We start from the raw sequence: 20,295 nt of genomic DNA, 5'->3' as shown, positions 1-20,295 counted from the left end.
CTATCGATTGCCAGGTGTAACCTGTTTCCAAAACATTGCTCCCGTGTCCGTCCATTGAGCTGTGTAGCTTTGACGACATTAGTGCTGTTGTCTGTCGTAATGGTCATGAGGTTCTCTTCCATGAGGTCCCATGCAGACAGCATATTTCTCAGCCCCTGTGCAATCATTTCTGATGTGTCATCATCTGCAAAATATGCCGTCTTCAGGCATCTGTTGCACAGGTTCCATTCATCGTCAATGTAGTGCGACGTAAGGCTCAAGTATGGCTCCATCCTTGTACTTGACCAGAGATCAGACGTTCCTACAAAGTACTGAACAGATTTGAGTTCAGCGGCTACCTTCTCACGACATGTTTTGTACATGTTGGGCACTGCTGTTTGGGACAAATATTTTAGCGATGGCACAGCGTATCTTTTGTCGAGGGTTTTAACAAGATGTTTAAACCCACTATGTTCCACAGTAGCTATGGGATCCATATCCTTCATGATGTAATATGCAATAGCATCAGTTATTTCTTTCCATCTTCTTGAATCCTTTGCATAATGTGCGGCATTTGTAAATGCTTGTGTTAGCATCAGCTGCTTTGTGGAAGCACTTTAGCGTTTGTAAGTCTCTCTCTTTATTTGAGCCATGAACTCTTCATATTCAGTAATGTGATTGTGTTCCAAGTGATTAAACAGATTGGTGGTGTTACCTTTGGTCACTGAAATTGTTTTTCCAAAGTGTTAACATTTGACTTATTTTTGCTCTGTGTCGTCTTCACTGAAGCTGAAATGTGTCCAAACCATAGACACAGTATTCTTTTTAGTTATAAGCTGCTCAGGTTGAGGCCTATTTGTTGGCTCAGTGTTAGTGCTTGTGTCATCCATGGTGCCAGCTTGCTTTGAGTGAACTCGCACTAACGTTAGTTGGACAGGGCGGAGGCACATGACTGAACACAACATAGTATTGTTTTAAAGGGACAGTTCATGAACGCACGCTTTGGGGAAATTATTAACCGACTTTACCAACATGAGAAAGATTAAGTCAGTGAGAGGGTCTTAATGTCGGTCTTGATACATTTTCGGTTAATTGCCCAGCTCTACTTCACTTTAAATTTTGTTCTTTAAATTTAAACCAAAAACCTCAATCAGACAGCAACAAATATAATATCCAGTATTTACTTGTTCCAACACTATTATGAAGCTGTGCAGTGTTTATATTAACAGAAATATTTAAACACAAGATGCTGTGTTTTTTTTCATGGCGACATCATTCCATTAAATGTAAATAATGTCGATATGTTGAACATCATTTTCCTCCTATTTTCCCAACATCCATCCTGACATATTTGATATCATTATAAATGTTGGGATCTTGAGTAGAATCTGAAATGTTCATGTGGATTTTTAACTTGTGTTTGGCTGCACAACATGAGTTTGTATAGATGGAGTTACTGGTGGAGCTGCAGAGTTTAAGAGGTGAAGTCACTACGTCTTTATTGAAGTAGCAGCATGTTGTCATTAATATTAATGAGAGCTCTTTTTCACTGTTTGTATTTGACGGTCTTTAACCTGCATCCTGTTGGGTTCAGCTGGTTGGAGTTTCCATTTTCTAAACTTCTACATTCTAAACCTTCTTCAGCTCTGAACAGATTATCAAACTTTGCATGATTTCAAACATGAACTTTGTTTTCTAAAGTAACGTCATTTATTTTTTATTCAGATTGAGTGGCTGCAGTTTGTCAGAGATCAGCTGTGCTTCTCTGGTCTCAGCTCTGAAGTCCAACCCCTCATCCCATCTGAGATATCTTGATCTAAGAGGAAATAACCTGAAGGACTCGGACATGAAACAGCTGTCTGATCTTAAGGAGAGTCCACACTGTAGACTGGAGACTCTGAGGTCAGTTCACTGACTGTAGAAACTGTAGAAAATGTCCACTGTTAGTTGTTAAAGTAAATGAATGTTCATAATTTTTGGTAAAGAGTCACATCTGTATACAGAAGATCCTCTCAGCTAATATCTGTTTTAAATTGATCAAATTTACTTGCTGAAGGAGAAATATTTCTTTATTAGATTATTTAATGTGTTTAATGAATAATGTCTGATCATTGATATTTATGTTTTAGAACACACACACACACACACACACACACACACACACACACACAGGGACACAGAGAGATCAATACAGGTGTTTAAAGTATTTTTTATAAATCAGTGTTGACATGAATATGTGTCTGAATGTTGTGGTGACATTTGGATGATATCTGTAGAAGGCTGACATCACAGCCAGCAGGACAGGGGGGCACTGGGGGGCAATGTCTGTCCAATTGGGATTTTGTGTCCCACCCAAACTTCAGATTCATGGAAACTTCCTGTCTTACTGTACGTGACTGAAGTTAGGCTACATCGCACACACACTGCCACAACACAGTTTCATGTAGCTAACTGCTAGATGAAAGTTGGAAACTGTGGCTAAGCAGTTATGTTTGAGCCACTTTTTAACAAAAACTCGTCCAGAGGATGAAGCATGTTGGGACCAGGCCGTCCCTTAAAGTGAAGTCACAGCAGGATGGTTGTGAGACATTTGTTGGCTCTAAAGTAGGGCTGCTCGATTATGGCAAATATCATACTCACGATTATTTTGGTCAATATTGAAATCACAAGTATTTAACACAATTTCATTTTGACTCATGGAACAGAAACGCTTCCATTTTATTAAATGTAGCAGTCGACACTGACTCTGAGTGTCTCACGGAGACCCCATGTTTTTTTTTTTTATTTCTGTTGCATTTAGTGAAGCGTAATCTGCACAGACAGCTGTTTAAATCACAGAAATATCTGGCTGTATATGTATTTTAGGCATGCACAATATTGGATTTTTTGCCGATATCCAATATTTTCCATCTCATTTTTGCCGATGCCGATATATATGCACATTTTATCCACCTGGCTGAGGAGACTATTACACCTGCAATCATAGATTGTACTAATGATCAAGAAAGACAATATATGAAGGAAGAACTTATGAAGACTGGAGTTCAGGAGCTCAGCATTAAAACTTTAATTGCTGGATTTATAACACAAGACAAAACGAGAGCATCACTGCGAAATGACAATAATAAACAATAATCGTTTTATCTCCATTATCTTGTTTTCATAATCGTTGGAAGCCAAAATCGTAATCGGAAGTTAAATTCGATTAATCGCACATTCCTACTCTAAAGGACCCTTCAGTCACCAAATACGGTGTAACAACAGATCCAGATGCGCGTCAGATCATCCATGTTGACTGGACACCTGAACAACTTGACGTTTTTGTCTGTTGAAAGAGAACTAACTGACACTTGTGATTACAAAGACATAATCAACCTTTCCAACTCAAAGCCCAGAAGACTCGGCCTTGTGTAGGAATAGTAGCCGCAGGTAAGCCAGTGTTATTTATCCTGGCCCGCCGTGGCATGTTAGGATTGTGGTTTCTGTGAGGAAGTTCTGAACTGTAACATATTCATTGTTCAGTTTGTTTCAAGAGTTATGCAGTGTTGGTTTGGTTATTACAGTGGAAACCGCCTGTATTGATCACAGTTACAGTGATCAATCACTTATATGGATCACAAAGCTTGAGACTGAATCATTCTTATACAAATGTTGTTTAAATAGTTTGCTTTTACTAATCAAGTTCATTTTGGGTCTTTTCATACATGAATCCATATGGAAAAAATTTAAAACTTCAGTAATTCTATTTTTATTTTACTCCCATGAAACATGTTTGATATGTTCCTGGCGGCTGCGGCACCATTACTGCCTCGTGGTAACCCGTCTGCTTCCAGCTGGTGACCTGAGGCTGCTGCTGCCTGCACATTGAAATCATGACGGGAAAAAGAAAAACATTTTCTCTCAATGAAAAACGTTGTTTCCTCGAAGCTCATGACAAACTGCCAAAAACCAGCCAACGAGATGCAGCAGCGACACAACAACCAGCGTTTAAACAGCTGTACTGTATTTTAAAACAGTCAGTAAAATTCATTAAATAGCGAAGCTGCTCGTTTCATTACTTTATATTCATGTAATAAATATACAAATGTCAATTAGATGGTATTCTGTATGAGAAATAAAGAAAAAATGTTTAAAAATCAGTTATAATAATCATCTGTTGATAGTGATCAATTTGATCCAGACAGATGTGATCAATATAAACAGTTTCCACTTTATTGTGTTATTTCTTCTTTTATGTATAGAAAGCCATTCATCTGACTCATTTACATTAAACTACTAAAAAAAAAGAAAGAAATGTCTGATCTATGAGGATGTAAAAAGGAGTGCCCACCCGTGACGACCTTGTGCCCCCCTGCTGATAATTGTCTGGCGCCGCTCTGGCTGATATTATGATGATCCACAATAACACAATGACAAAGTTACTCTGCTCATTTTAGTGAAAAGCTGATTGATGAGGACATAGTAATGTTGAACTACACATTTAAAACCTGAACACATCTGATTGGATTATAAATGGATTTTAATCTACATCATTTATTCTTTATTCAGATTGACTGACTGCAGGTTGTCAGAGATCAGTTGTGCTTCTCTGGTCTCAGCTCTGAAGTCCAACCTCTCCCATCTGAGAAAGCTGGATCGGTCTGGAAGAGAGTTTCCAGAATCAGACGTGAAGCTACTGTGTGATTTTCTGGAGAGTCCAGACTGTAGACTGGAGACTCTGAGGTCAGTTCACTGACTGTCTGTTACTATTGTTGATCTTAATGTTTAACAACTGAACCTAATTTATGTACATACATAACTTACATCCATGAAGTTCATTTTCTTTTTTCCATATTTTATTTTTTTACTGTACAAAGTTTAGTCTGTAGTTATAAAAGATGACTGATTCTTAAAGAAACTGTAGAAAATGTCAACTGTTAGTTATTAAAGTAAATGAATGTTTATAACTTTTGATAAAGAGTCACATCTGTATACAGAAGATCCTCTCAAATAATATCTGTTTTAAACTGATCAAGTTTACTTGCTGAAGGAGAAATATTTCTTTATTAGATTATTTAATGTTTTTTACACAATAATGTCTGATAATTGATATTGATCCTTCACAATAATCTCTCTCTCTCTCACACACACACACTGATCTAAATGCAGGTGTTTAAAGTATTTTTTATGAATCAGTGTTGACATGAATGTGTCTGAACGTTGTGGTGACATTTGGATGATGTCTGTAGAAGGCTGACATCATGATGATCCACAATAACACAATGACAAAGTTACTCTGCTCATTTTAGTGAAAAGCTCATTGATGAGGACATAGTAATGTTGAACTACACATTTAAAACCTGAACACATCTGATTGGATTATAAATGGATTTTGATCTACATCATTTATTCTTTATTCAGATTGAGTTACTGCAGGTTGTCAGAGATCAGTTGTGCTTCTCTGGTCTCAGCTCTGAAGTCCAACCCCTCCCATCTGAGACATCTGGATCTGTCTGGAAACGACGTGTGTGACGTGAAGCAGCTGTGTGATTTTCTGGAGAGTCCACACTGTAGACTGGAGGTTCTGAAGTAAGACACCATTTTTTACTTCTGTGCTGAGATTAATATGATGTGACAGTTGTGGTGACACTAAACTGCAGACATAAAGCTGATATTATGCTGATCCACACTGAGGATCTATTTTCTTCTTCAGTGGTTTAGTCCATTGACTGTCAGAACAATGTTGAGCTGCACATTTAAAACCTTTATATAACAAGAAAAATCTACACTGGATAATTCACTCTGAACCTCTGAAACTCTGTTTTTATCTTTTCTATTTGACAGTTTTTAACCTGCATCCTGTTGGGTTCAGCTGTTTGGAGTTTCCATCTTCTAAACTTTAGGATAAAAAAATAGATTTTCAGATTAATTGCGATTCTTATTTGAATGATCAATAATTGATTCTTGAAATCCAGAGATGGATCTTTGCATTTGTGTCTTTACTCAGTAAACATGTACATGTGCTCTGTGTTGTGTGTGTGCAGTGGTTACTTGTTGTAAATGGTTCAGTTAGAGCAGCATGATGTGTAAAATGTCCACTTTGTTTAAATCCAGTTATTACAACGTGCACAAAAATCTTATTTTAAGTGTAAAAGTAACGTAGATGCTAGCTGCTATATTAGCTGCCTTGAGTCACCACAGTCCCGTAAACCGTGACGTGAATAGTTTCAGTCTGTGGACCCGCCGCAGTTTACGGGACTGTGGTGACTCAGGATGGTCAGCTGACTCTGGCTGTCTCGTAGGGGATCTAGAGATCACATCTACAAGAGGAACAGACTGAAAAAAGACTCCACACACTGATCTGAGCTCTGGGTTTGTGTTTGTTAACGAGATATTATCTCTGACTACGAGATGTGAAAGCGTGGAAGTGGACTGAACAGTGTGCAGATTCTACTGTATTCAGTCTGTCTCTACCTGCCGGGGAGCTAACGCCAGCCAGCAGCTGTCTGCAGGTATCACACTGATGTCAACACAAATACAAACAGTGCAGATGAACTAATGAGCAGACTTTCAGTTTCTGCTGTCTGTGCTCAAAGTGATAAAGTTGAAACAGCAGGTACTGACAGTCCATGTGTTGCATTATGGGATAGCATTTATGTGTTTTAAATGTACATAATGATGAAGCTCTTGCAAGAGATGCAGGTCTTTTATTATTCTTGCTCAACTGTTTTGCACATGTAGACCTAAAACATATAAATGTGTCGTGTTTTAGTCTTTTGACATTTTTACTTGTGTTTGGCTGAACAACATGAGTTTGTATAGACGGTAGGGCTGCTCGATTATGGCAAAAATCATAATCACGATTATTTAACACAATTACTTTTTGACTCTCATTTTTACCGGTGCTGATATATATGCACATATTTTTTTCCACCTGGCTGAGGAGACTATTACACCTGCAATCATAGATTGTACTAATGATCAAGAAAGACAATATATGAAGGAAGAACTTATGAAGACTGGAGTTCAGGAGCTCAGCATTAAAACACATGAACCTGCCAAGTGGGTGGAGCAGTAGTTTTCTTTGACTTTATCAGACAGACAGGAGTAATGTGCAGGATTTAATCTTTGGTCCACAGTCCGAAGCAGAAGGTGGCGGTAATGCACCTCATACGCTGGTTGCCAATAGCTGTTATAAACCAAAAAGAAGAAGAAGAAAAAGAAAACGTTTTTTCAAACAGAGTGGTACATCCTGTCAGCCGAGGTGTTTCCTATCTCTGCAGCCGAACACAGCAGCTCCTCTGCGGACTGTTTCATCCTGACGGTCCCGGTGTTTCCTCCGCAGGCTCCACTTCACTCAGCTGCCCGACAGACCCGCTGCTTCTTCCCACTTTAACCTGAATAACAAACCGGGGCTCGGTGCTCCGGTTGGATCCAGACGGAGAGCCGGGGCTAGCTGGGAGGCTAGCGGAGCGTTAGCCGCAGCATGACCGGAGGGAAGCACAGCCAGCTAGCCTCCGCTAGCCTCCCAGCTAACGTTACCTCCGGTTTCACTACAGGCAGATTCACTCGCTACAGTGGGCGAGGAAATAAAACCAATGAATCAATAAGTACAAACACTGTTGATTTCTTCCCGTGGAGCCGACATGCAAACTATTTAGGTTCAGTAAATCCCAGCTGTCAGTCAGCCTGGTGAAGGCAGGTTAGTCTGTGGACAGAGACGCTCAACGCCTGTCGGAGGCGTTTGAGGAGGAGCGAAAGCGCACCGCTGTAAAGGAAAGAGGTTTTCTGGATTTAGAACACAAGACAAAACGAGAGCATCACTGCGAAATGACAATAATAAACAATAATCGTTTTATCTCCATTATCTTGTTTTCATAATCGTTGGAAGCCAAAATCGTAATCGGAAGTTAAATTTGATTAACCACACAGCCCTAGATCAAGTTCATATGTTGAAGGAGAAATATTTCTTTATTATATTATTTAATGTGTTTTAATGAATAATGTCTGATCATTGATATTGATCCTTCAGAACACACACACTGATCTAAATGCAGGTGTTCAAAGTATTTTTTATGAATCAGTGTTGACATGAATATGTGTCTGAATGTTGTGGTGACATTTGGATGATGTCTGTAGAAGGCTGACATCATGATGATCAACAATAACACAATGACAAAGTTACTCTGCTCATTTTAGTGAAAAGCTCATTGATGAGGACATAGTAATGTTGAACTACATATTTAAAACTTGAACACATCTGATTGGATTATAAATGGATTTTAATCTACATCATTTATTCTTTATTCAGATTGTGGCGCTGCAGGTTGTCAGAGATCAGTTGTGCTTCTCTGGTCTCAGCTCTGAAGTCCAACCCCTCCCATCTGAGATATCTGAATCTGTCTCTAAACGACGTGGGTGACGTGAAGCAGCTGTGTGATTTTCTGGAGAGTCCACACTGTAGACTGGAGGTTCTGGAGTAAGACACCATTTTTTACTTCTGTGCTGAGATTAATATGATGTGACAGTTGTGGTGACACTAAACTGCAGACATAAAGCTGATAGTATGCTGACCCACACTGAGGATCTATTTTCTTCTTCAGTGGTTTAGTCCATTGACTGTCAGAACAATGTTGAGCTGCACATTTAAAACCTTCATATAACAAGAAAAATCTACACTGGATAATTCACTCTGAACCTCTGAAACTCTGTTTTTATCTTTTCTATTTGACAGTTTTTAACCTGCATCCTGTTGGGTTCAGCTGTTTGGAGTTTCCATCTTCTAAACTTTAGGACAAAAAAATAGATTTTCAGATTAATTGCGATTCTTATTTGAATGATCAATAATTGATTCTTGAAATCCAGAGATGGATCTTTGCATTTGTGTCTTTACTCAGTAAACATGTACATGTGCTCTGTGTTGTGTGTGTGCAGTGGTTACTTGTTGTAAATGGTTCAGTTAGAGCAGCATGATGTGTAAAATGTCCACTTTGTTTAAATCCAGTAATTATAACGTGCACAAAAATCTTATTTTAAGTGTAAAAGTAACGTAGATGCTAGCTGCTATATTAGCTGCCTTGAGTCACCACAGTCCCGTAAACCGTGACGTGAATAGTTTCAGTCTGTGGACCCGCCGCAGTTTACGGGACTGTGGTGACTCAGGATGGTCAGCTGACTCTGGCTGTCTCGTAGGGGATCTAGAGATCACATCTACAAGAGGAACAGACTGAAAAAAGACTCCACACACTGATCTGAGCTCTGGGTTTGTGTTTGTTAATGAGATATTATCTCTGACTACGAGATGTGAAAGCGTGGAAGTGGACTGAACAGTGTGCAGATTCTACTGTATTCAGTCTGTCTCTACCTGCCGGGGAGCTAACGCCAGCCAGCAGCTGTCTGCAGGTATCACACTGATGTCAACACAAATACAAACAGTGCAGATGAACTAATGAGCAGACTTTCAGTTTCTGCTGTCTGTGCTCAAAGTGATAAAGTTGAAACAGCAGGTACTGACAGTCCATGTGTTGCATTATGGGATAGCATTTATGTGTTTTAAATGTACATAATGATGAAGCTCTTGCAAGTGATGCAGGTCTTTTATTATTCTTGCTCAACTGTTTTGCACATGTAGACCTAAAACATATAAATGTGTCGTGTTTTAGTCTTTTGACATTTTTACTTGTGTTTGGCTGAACAACATGAGTTTGTATAGACGGTAGGGCTGCTCGATTATGGCAAAAATCATAATCACGATTATTTAACACAATTACTTTTTGACTCTCATTTTTGCCAATGCTGATATATATGCACATATTTTTTTCCACCTGGCTGAGGAGACTATTACACCTGCAATCATAGATTGTACTAATGATCAAGAAAGACAATATATGAAGGAAGAACTTATGAAGACTGGAGTTCAGGAGCTCAGCATTAAAACACATGAACCTGCCAAGTGGGTGGAGCAGTAGTTTTCTTTGAGTTTATTAGACAGACAGGAGTAATGTGCAGGATTTAATCTTTGGTCCACAGTCCGAAGCAGAAGGTGGCGGTAATGCACCTCATACGCTGGTTGCCAATAGCTGTTATAAACCAAAAAGAAGAAGAAAAAGAAAACGTTTTTTCAAACAGAGTGGTACATCCTGTCAGCCGAGGTGTTTCCTATCTCTGCAGCCGAACACAGCAGCTCCTCTGCGGGCTGTTTCATCCTGACGGTCCCGGTGTTTCCTCCGCAGGCTCCACTTCACTCAGCTGCCCGACAGACCCGCTGCTTCTTCCCACTTTAACCTGAATAACAAACCGGGGCTCGGTGCTCCGGTTGGATCCAGACGGAGAGCCGGGGCTAGCTGGGAGGCTAGCGGAGCGTTAGCCGCAGCATGACCGGAGGGAAGCACAGCCAGCTAGCCTCCGCTAGCCTCCCAGCTAACGTTACCTCCGGTTTCACTACAGGCAGATTCACTCGCTACAGTGGGCGAGGAAATAAAACCAATGAATCAATAAGTACAAACACTGTTGATTTCTTCCCGTGGAGCCGACATGCAAACTATTTAGGTTCAGTAAATCCCAGCTGTCAGTCAGCCTGGTGAAGGCAGGTTAGTCTGTGGACAGAGACGCTCAACGCCTGTCGGAGGCGTTTGAGGAGGAGCGAAAGCGCACCGCTGTAAAGGAAAGAGGTTTGCTGGATTTATAACACAAGACAAAACGAGAGCATCACTGCGAAATGACAATAATAAACAATAATCGTTTTATCTCCATTATCTTGTTTTCATAATCGTTGGAAGCCAAAATCGTAATCGGAAGTTAAATTTGATTAACCACACAGCCCTAGATCAAGTTCATATGTTGAAGGAGAAATATTTCTTTATTATATTATTTAATGTGTTTTAATGAATAATGTCTGATCATTGATATTGATCCTTCAGAACACACACACTGATCTAAATGCAGGTGTTTAAAGTATTTTTTATGAATCAGTGTTGACATGAATATGTGTCTGAATGTTGTGGTGACATTTGGATGATGTCTGTAGAAGGCTGACATCATGATGATCAACAATAACACAATGACAAAGTTACTCTGCTCATTTTAGTGAAAAGCTCATTGATGAGGACATAGTAATGTTGAACTACACATTTAAAACCTGAACACATCTGATTGGATTATAAATGGATTTTAATCTACATCATTTATTCTTTATTCAGATTGACTGGCTGCAGGTTGTCAGAGATCAGCTGTACTTCTCTGGTCTCAGCTCTGAAGTCCAACCCCTCCCATCTGAGAGAGCTGTATCTGTCTCACAACGACGTGTGTGACGTGAAGCAGCTGTGTGATTTTCTGGAGAGTCCACACTGTAGACTGGAGGTTCTGGAGTAAGACACCATTTTTTACTTCTGTGCTGAGATTAATATGATGTGACAGTTGTGGTGACACTAAACTGCAGACATAAAGCTGATATTATGCTGATCCACACTGAGGATCTATTTTCTTCTTCAGTGGTTTAGTCCATTGACTGTCAGAACAATGTTGAGCTGCACATTTAAAACCTTCATATAACAAGAAAAATCTACACTGGATAATTCACTCTGAACCTCTGAAACTCTGTTTTTATCTTTTCTATTTGACAGTTTTTAACCTGCATCCTGTTGGGTTCAGCTGTTTGGAGTTTCCATCTTCTAAACTTTAGGACAAAAAAATAGATTTTCAGATTAATTGCGATTCTTATTTGAATGATCAATAATTGATTCTTGAAATCCAGAGATGGATCTTTGCATTTGTGTCTTTACTCAGTAAACATGTACATGTGCTCTGTGTTGTGTGTGTGCAGTGGTTACTTGTTGTAAATGGTTCAGTTAGAGCAGCATGATGTGTAAAAGGTCCACTTTGTTTAAATCCAGTTATTACAACGTGCACAAAAATCTTATTTTAAGTGTAAAAGTAACGTAGATGCTAGCTGCTATATTAGCTGCCTTGAGTCACCACAGTCCCGTAAACTGTGACGTGAATAGTTTCAGTCTGTGGACCCGCCGCAGTTTACGGGACTGTGGTGACTCAGGATGGTCAGCTGACTCTGGCTGTCTCGTAGGGGATCTAGAGATCACATCTACAACTTTCCAAACTTCTACATTCTAAATCTTCTTCAGCTCTGAACAGATTATGAAACATTGAATGATTTCAAACATGAACTTTGTTTTCTAAAGTGACGTCATTTATTCTTTATTCAGTTTGATGTGCTGCAGGTTGTCAAAGACCAGCTGTGCTTCTCTTGCCTCAGCTCTGAAGTCCAACCCCTCATCCCATCTGAGAGAGCTGGGTGTAGCAAGAAATGACCTGACGGACTCGGACATGAAACAGCTGTCTGATCTTCAGAAGAGTCCAGACTGTAGACTGGAGACTCTGAGGTCAGTAGAGAGTTGGAGTCAGTCTGTGCTGGTTTCAGCAGTTTTGTATTAAACACAGTTAGTATCAAAGCAAAGATCCAGTATTTCCTGGTGAACCTTCAACCTTCTCAGTGGCTGCTTTCCTCAGTGAAGCTGTGAGAGGAGAATGGTGACAGGCTTCAGGATTGGACAGAAAGACAGAGAGAGAGAGAACAGTCAGCCAATCAGATCAGCCAGAAGCTTGTTGTGATCATGTGTTTGAGTTGATGTGAAGACGACTGTTGTTGTTGTGTTGATGTCTGCAGGAAATAAAGCTGGATTACAGCTGACAGCCTTACAAGATGTATAGAGACAGTGGTCCTCATCATCAAACTGTCCTACCATCAAATCTGATCTGAAAGTGTTTGTTCTCTCATTTCAACACTAAAGAATTGATCAGTTCATCTTTGTCAGAGCTCTAAGATCAGTCTGACTGCAGCTTGCAAATCACTGGCTCTGATTTCACACAAGCATCATTACGTTTAGTAACCATGTGGTCTTTATATAGACCAGAACCTCTGCTGAAGTCCAGGAATCACAGCAGCTGTTTAGCTGAGAGCTCTGACTGATTGTCATGTGATGATTTAACAGCAGGAAAGATCTTCAATCCCACAGAGACTCTGTAGCTTTCAACTGTTCTAACAGTTGACATGTATCAACAGTAAATCCATCAGTAAACTGATGAGTGAATGTCTCTGTTTCTGCAGTAATGATGTGTTCATGACTCTCAGCACTTTATTTCCTCTGTGTACTTGAGTGAAATCTGCAGAGTAAACAGACTTGATAGCAAAAGTCTGTGCAGGTGTGTGAGCTTGGAGCTCAGTGTGTTCACTCCAACACGTTAACATGAGAGCCGAAAGGAAGCAGGCTACGCTGCACAGCTGTTCCACTTCTGGTCTGAACAGGACTGAAGTCCCTGCTGCTCTTTATACTGGATGTGCTGCATCACTGACTGACAGCTGATGAAGTGAGTCTCACTAAACACTGATTTATGACCTCTGCTGTTTCTTCTTCTCTCATCAGATGGCGGGATTGATCTCTGTCAGAGTGTGAGTGAACATCCAGGAGTGTGTGTTGAGAGAGGATCAGCTGGATCCTGATGATCCATCTGGACCGGAGTCTGGATCTGGATTTTGTCATCTTCACTTAAGTTTCTTAACTGACTACAAACTGAACAGTTATCTCTGGATTTTGTTGAATCAGCACTTTACAGATGTGTTATACATGAGCTGTTTGATGCAGAAAAGATTATAAACAGGTGTTATAAGTCAGACTCTGACCCTGGGCCCATATTTATCAAGCGTCTCAGAATCACACTGAGAGTTAACGAGGACTAAAACTAATTAATGAAGCAGAAGAGAATTTACTGTGACTGTCAGCAGGAGAAGGATTACTCCTGGGAGAGAGTGAGACGTCGCTGTTTTACCACAGTCAGAGCAGCAGAGTTGCTCTGTGTGTAAATATTAAAGGTATCCAGCTTTTTTATGCAAAAATGTATGTCAAAATGAATAGTTTATATCTCATAACGATATTTAAAAAGTCATTTACATCAGGCTGTAAGTAAACACTGATCAGCCAATCAGGAGTCTTTAACAGTAACTATATAATTTAAACCTGTAGGTGAGATCATGTGATCCAGCCCTATCCAATCACATCCTTCACATCTTTTCTACATTAGTGCAGCATCTTGCATGTTTTGTACAACACTGCACACAGTGATAATGATGCAAACGGACTCTGTATATATACTTGAAAATAATGTTAAAATGTATAAACTCTTCAGGTGTGTCTCTTTTTCTTATTGTTTTTTGATCTAGTTAACTTTTTATAAAGGGTGTAAAGACTTAATACCTGTACAGGAATTTAAGGTTTCTTCTCTCTTTCTTGTCATTTACTAAAATATATTTTTGAATGTAGGTGATGTAGATTTTGATATATGGGATGATGAATCTGATAGAATGTTTATATATAAGATGAATGTTTGATATTTTGAAGTATGGCTTTTGTATTACTTTTCTGTGTACTTTATTGAATTCTTGGATGTTTAACCATAGAGTTTGTCATGATGTATAAATATGGGTGTGTTTTCTATTTTTTAAACAATCTGGCCTGACGAAGATCCAAGTGGGATCAAAACGTTGCCATTATTAAACTTTGTGTGCAGACGTTACCTTTTTTCATTATCCACTGATCTACTGATTATTTTTGTTTCATATGCTAAATTTGAATCTTATGTGTGTTTTACTGGTTTATTTTCTTCCTGTATGTGTGTGTTAGTTTTGTGTAAAACATTGTGTAACGTTGGTTTTGAGAAGTTTTATAGACTTGTGAAGGGAGGGTGGTGGGATGATGATGGTGGGAAACAAAGACCAAATTCTAATAAACATCAGTGGAAATAAATGAACTTGCAGTGTTTTTATCCTGTGTCAAGCTTCAGCTTCATGTATAACATCTATTTTTATTGTAGTTATTGTTTCTGTCTTTGTGTATAAATGAAGCATATTTGATTGAATCTGTGTTCTTTGTTTTGTTTCTGTGGATCTGTTAGATGTTTTTGTCGAACCACTGGACCACCAGGACGCCATCTGAGTTTATGGTTACACTTTATTTTAAAGCTCCATTATTCTTATAATTTCTTATTAATTTCTTCAAAGTTTCCAGGGAATAAATTTCTGCGTAATTTGGTCTATTTATAGCTTTCCATTTCCACCTGAGTTCATATTTATTCATCAATCATTTATTATTGGAAACTTTATTCTCATATATGTTGAATTGTGTGTTTTTCTGCAGATGAAACATGTTTACATGTTTGTCTGACCTGCTGTGAACTGACTAAAAGACTTTAGCTTATGCTAGCTTAGCAACTGGAATTCATTCATTGGAAGTGAACCAACTGAACACTGTCTTTATTTGACCTATAAATTACTGCTTAAGTACTTGGTTCTTTCCAGGAAATTTACTAACTTTAGATTTTCTGTGTTTTCTTTATTCTTTAACTTTATTGCTGAAATCAAGTGAAATATACAAACAAGGAAACAGCGCCACCATGTGACGATACAAGAAAACAGCAATCCATACAGACTGAACATGCACAACAAGGAGAAATAAATACATGAAAACAGACATTTTAAACATTTTAAATGTGGGGAGAGGAGAGTAAATCTAGTTAGAGATGTCTCTATTCATCATTTTGTCTATGAAATGTCAGAAAATAGAGAAAATTAAGATTAAGAAGGAAATTGGTTTGCAGTGTTTGCCCAAAACTCAACAAACACAATAAAAGAAACACACACACTAAGAAGAAAAAAGCAATCAAGACATCGTCCACACATGGCACACATCCTTCATAAAACACACTAAACTACTACACAGCAGCGTCCAGCAGTGCTCCTGGAGTACAAAGATTCAATGTGAGAGAAGACACAATGCAGCCCAGAAATATACACAATACCATACTTTTATCAGGTCGTTCCTGATTTGTAATTTCCTTTTTATTTGGTAACTTATTGTAAAATGTTAAAAACACAACCGTTAGCAGCTCTACTCTGGATAATATTTCATGTGTTAGTGAATGAAATATTGATTGTGGTTGTAATGTATTCTTGTGGACAGTAGCAGGTAGTTTGTTGGTTTGGACAGCAGGTGGTGCTGCTGCATCAACAACGAGCTGACACTCAAACATACAACAGTGTGTTTTAGTCTCACAGGGAGACAAGCTGGGTTCAAACCTGTGACATGGACACAACTCCAATAAATCTACATAAATATCAGCTGTGAAACAGGAAGCTTTGACATTTTATGAACCTCTTCTAATCCAGTTTCCACCTTATATTTCCCCTTCAGTAGCTTTAAGGTTGTAAAACTGCTGCAGCAGCTGGATTAGATTCAGTGTTGAAGTAAAGTTTTTTTTTTATTTCCACTGGTTCATTTACTGAAGTACTTTACTACAATCATCAGATACTTGTACTTTACCTGAGTACACACATTTTAATAATACTTCATACTTTACTACTTTATACTCCACTACATTTATTTAAGTTAATTTTACTTTTAAGATTTAGATTTTACAAATACAGGACTTTAAAATAATAATCTTGAAGATTTTCATTTAAATGTCTGTTTAGTCACTATCTATCGCTGAATGAGGTAACACAATGGTGACTGAGCCTTTGGCCCACTGATGAAAGCTCTTGCATTTGTAGTATTATGAGTATTACGAACTGGGTGTTGGTGGCTTTCCCAGGAAAAATTCAAAGGCAGCACACAGTTATTGCAGTAGTTGGTCCACCAGAGAGGGTAGACAGGGCTAACACAACAGACTTGCTCTTCAACTCACTTGTGTGTGAAGCAAATCCGCGTTCAGCCCCGACAAAACATAGCAAAACATTTATTTAAACGGTACGTTGGACACCATGTTGTGTTACGCAAGTGTTGCAACTATAGCAGCTGAGAAGGCCTTTTTAATAAGGAAGGGTTTATATACATGTTGCTGCTGATTGGTTAACACCTCTGACACACCCACCAAATGAGAAAATATACCTCAAAGCCTGTTGCACAATGTTTCGAGGAAACTCGTTGTTCAACCCAGAAACCGTAGCAAGATGGTGCACACCATTTTCAGTTTGAATGTGCTGTGTACTGCCTACTACATAATCAGTCAATAATACTGCCTTCTAAATGAATGATTGACTATGCCATTACCAGCAGTTCACTCAAGAATATTCAAGCAAGACAGTCATGTGATACAGTCATGCATCACAACATGACCGGTCCTTGCAAACATTGAATTAAAATTGTTTATCACAAATGACCTCCTCCACTCAACGTAATATTTTACAGTATTATTTTAAGGCAAATTAAAATTATTAAATATTTTAGTGTAAAATACTGTCTGCCTTGCAGTCCGCCATTGTACAGTCTGAAGAGACACAACACATTTTGGGGCAGTTGAGTATGTCTAGTAAGCTAACGCTGCTTACACAGATATTCTTGCTAATCTAGATACATCCAGGCATTTCTTGCGTACACAAAATCCACATACTATGCAGTTAGAACGCACTACATAATCAATTTGACGTCATACTTAGTATGAATAGTATGTTAGTATGTTAGATTCCAAATCACATACTTTTTCTTTTTAAATATGTATTTTTGGCCATTTTCATGCCTTTATTGGACAATGACAGTGATAAGTTGACAGGAAATGAGGGGAGAAAGAGACAGGAAATGACATGCAACAAAGGTCCACTGCGAGCTGCGGACCTTGCAGTTATGTGGCTAGTGTCAGTAGGTTAGGGCACACCATACTTTTTCTTTTTACTTTTAGTACATACTACAGCTGCTATGCTATACAAAGTACGTAGTGTTGCATACAGTATGCACACAATTGGGACGTACTACTTCGTCATAACATTACGCCTTGAACTTTGACCCTCTTGCTCATACATCCATTGTAGTCTGTGGCGCAAAATTTGAATATTGCTGAAAAAAATGGTTGGTGCCACATTTCTTATCTTGGCAATACAACAAAACGCCATTCACTGAGCTCACCAAAGACACGCAGACTGTCAATGTGCTGTCATCTGTCTGTGCTCTGTCGTTGCTCAGTTGATGTGGCGTATCTTCTGCTGCACAGAGGATTATGGGTCAGAATAGCCAGAAAAGCATGCTGGCATGCATACCGCAAAGTGTGACTAGATGCATCCTGGTATTCTTGGCATACTGCATTAACATACTCAATCTTTTTCTGGCATACTAAATAGTATGGTCTCAGCAAGTGATGTCCAAAAACACACCTGCAATTACTGCTTATCACCATAGGTGCCGCCAATGAGAACGAAATGGAGATTTTTGAGACTTTACTTTAGTGTAAAAAATAGTCTGCAGAGTATCAGTGATGAAAAGAATCATTAGTTGCAGTCCCGGTGCAAAGTGTGAATGATGTCATGAATTATGAGCAACAGATGTGTTTGTTATTAAGCTAAAACATTAAAAATATATTAAAATATTAGAAACAGAAACTGTTTAATCTGTGTTAAAATGTCACAACAACAAAAACATTAGGACGGTTTATTTATTGAATATTTGAGCTGTTGTTGTTTTCACGACTGTCCTGAACCAACAGTGAACACATGAACTCATGACGTCACTCAGGTGTGAACAGAAAGAAAATATTCATGTTTTTCATCCTTCAATATTGATCTGTGAACACAATGAACATGTTTTTATTTATATTAATATAACTTTATTTATATGTAGAGGCAAACTGATTATCATTTATAATAATAATTCATCATCAAATTATTTTTTTATTAATGAATACACTGTAAAAGTGTTATTGTATAATTTATAGTATTTTTTTAAATTGAATTACTAATATTTTCACATACTTTCATTGAAAAAGGCACAAAAACAAGTTAAAATGACATTTAAATAAAGCCTATAATGATTTAATTTCTGACATTTTTCTGTTGTATTTGTGTGTAAGAACAATAAAACTACATTTGTCACAACTTTTAACTGTCCTGTAATAATATTTTCAGTAATTATCATTTAACATTGTACATTTTATTGCCTCGTTTTTCTTGTTCTTTGGTTTCCTTGTGGCTTTATACTTTGTTAAACTGACAAAATGATGAATTGTACTCATAGCTGAGTTTGTGCTGATAACAAGAATACAAACATGCTAAACAAAGACAAAACTCAACACACAGAAAGTCTCAAATGAACCAAAATGAGACTGATCTCCAGAGGGTTGAAACACAGAAATAAAGACATAAAATTAAATAATAAGAAGCTTAATTTCATATTTTTTCTCTCATCTGTAATCCCACAATGTTCTGCGCTCAGTGTTTATAAAACGTACACACAAGACAAAAAGAATAAACATATTAAAAACTACAATAACCAGAAGTCAGAAACTCAGTATGACAGACAAAAAACACACAAGAACAATAAACTCAATGATTTTTTGTCTTTTTAATAAAAAAAAACAGAGTTAAACTAAGTCAATAATTTAAAAAATAATGTCCCTCAAACCACCTCTCTTGAAAAATGATCAAATGAAACAGAAAAAGGGAAACGTGTGATATTTTGTAATGACACATATCATAAACACAAATGTGCACAAATGACTTTTGAGAGTGTTCATTTTATAATGTTTGTATGTGAAAACATCAAATGTGACGTCACATGTGAAACTGTTGTTTTCACACTTGATTTCTAACATTTCACATGTAAAATATCTGAAAATCACATGTGACATCAAAACTGCGTCACACGAACCAACTATGGAAGAAGTACTCAGATCCTTTACTGCAGTAAAAGTACCAGTACAGCAAAGTAAAAGTACTCCATTTACAAGTAAAAGTCCTACTACAGTAAAAGTACATAAGTATTATGAGCTTGATGTAGTTAATGTATTGCAGTAAAAGTACATAAGTATTATGAGCTTGATGTAGTTAAAGTATTGCAGTAAAAGTACATAAGTATTATGAGCTTGATGTAGTTAAAGTATTGCAGTAAAAGTACATAAGTATTATGAGCTTGATGTAGTTAAAGTATTGCAGTAAAAGTACATAAGTATTATGAGCTTGATGTAGTTAAAGTAACGCAGTAAAAGTACATAAGTATTATGAGCTTGATGTAGTTAAAGTATTGCAGTAAAAGTACATAAGTATTATGAGCTTGATGTAGTTAAAGTATTGCAGTAAAAGTACATAAGTATTATGAGCTTGATGTAGTTAAAGTATTGCAGTAAAAGTAGTGGTTTGGTCCCTCTGACTGATATATTATTATATATGACATCATTAGATTATTAATAGTGAAGCATCAGTGTTAGAGCAGCATGTTACTGTTGTAGCTGCTGGAGGTGGAGCTAGTTTACACTACTTTATATACAGTTAGCTAGTTTAGTCCAGTGGTT

The 20,295-nt window shown here is 37.9% G+C and overlaps 1 protein-coding gene across 21 annotated transcripts in view; it reads left to right on the top strand.

The window, feature by feature from the left end:
- The window catches only part of LOC137175993 (NACHT, LRR and PYD domains-containing protein 12-like), a 190,581-nt gene that overhangs the window by 29,391 nt on the left and 140,895 nt on the right, over positions 1 to 20,295 (top strand). For 8 of the 21 annotated variants that reach the window (XM_067581964.1, XM_067581965.1, XM_067581963.1 and 5 more), the window contains 7 exons: positions 1,705 to 1,881; positions 4,528 to 4,701; positions 5,380 to 5,547; positions 8,270 to 8,437; positions 11,157 to 11,324; positions 12,177 to 12,353; positions 13,395 to 14,541. In XM_067581964.1, the coding sequence (XP_067438065.1) occupies positions 1,705 to 1,881; positions 4,528 to 4,701; positions 5,380 to 5,547; positions 8,270 to 8,437; positions 11,157 to 11,324; positions 12,177 to 12,353; positions 13,395 to 13,407 (1,045 nt within the window). In that variant the 3' untranslated portion in view covers positions 13,408 to 14,541. Of the gene's footprint in view, positions 1 to 1,704; positions 1,882 to 4,527; positions 4,702 to 5,379; positions 5,548 to 5,802; positions 8,064 to 8,269; positions 8,438 to 11,156; positions 11,325 to 11,579; positions 11,759 to 12,176; positions 12,354 to 13,394; positions 14,542 to 20,295 lie in introns of those variants that run through there. The other 13 variants (XM_067581962.1, XM_067581970.1, XM_067581969.1 and 10 more) reach the window with 13 other exon arrangements.

This window comes from Thunnus thynnus, chromosome 23, assembly GCF_963924715.1.
Source record: "Thunnus thynnus chromosome 23, fThuThy2.1, whole genome shotgun sequence".
Taxonomy (NCBI): domain Eukaryota; kingdom Metazoa; phylum Chordata; class Actinopteri; order Scombriformes; family Scombridae; genus Thunnus; species Thunnus thynnus.
Note: the sequence above shows the minus strand (reverse complement) of the source record. Positions and strands in the feature narration are given on the sequence as shown.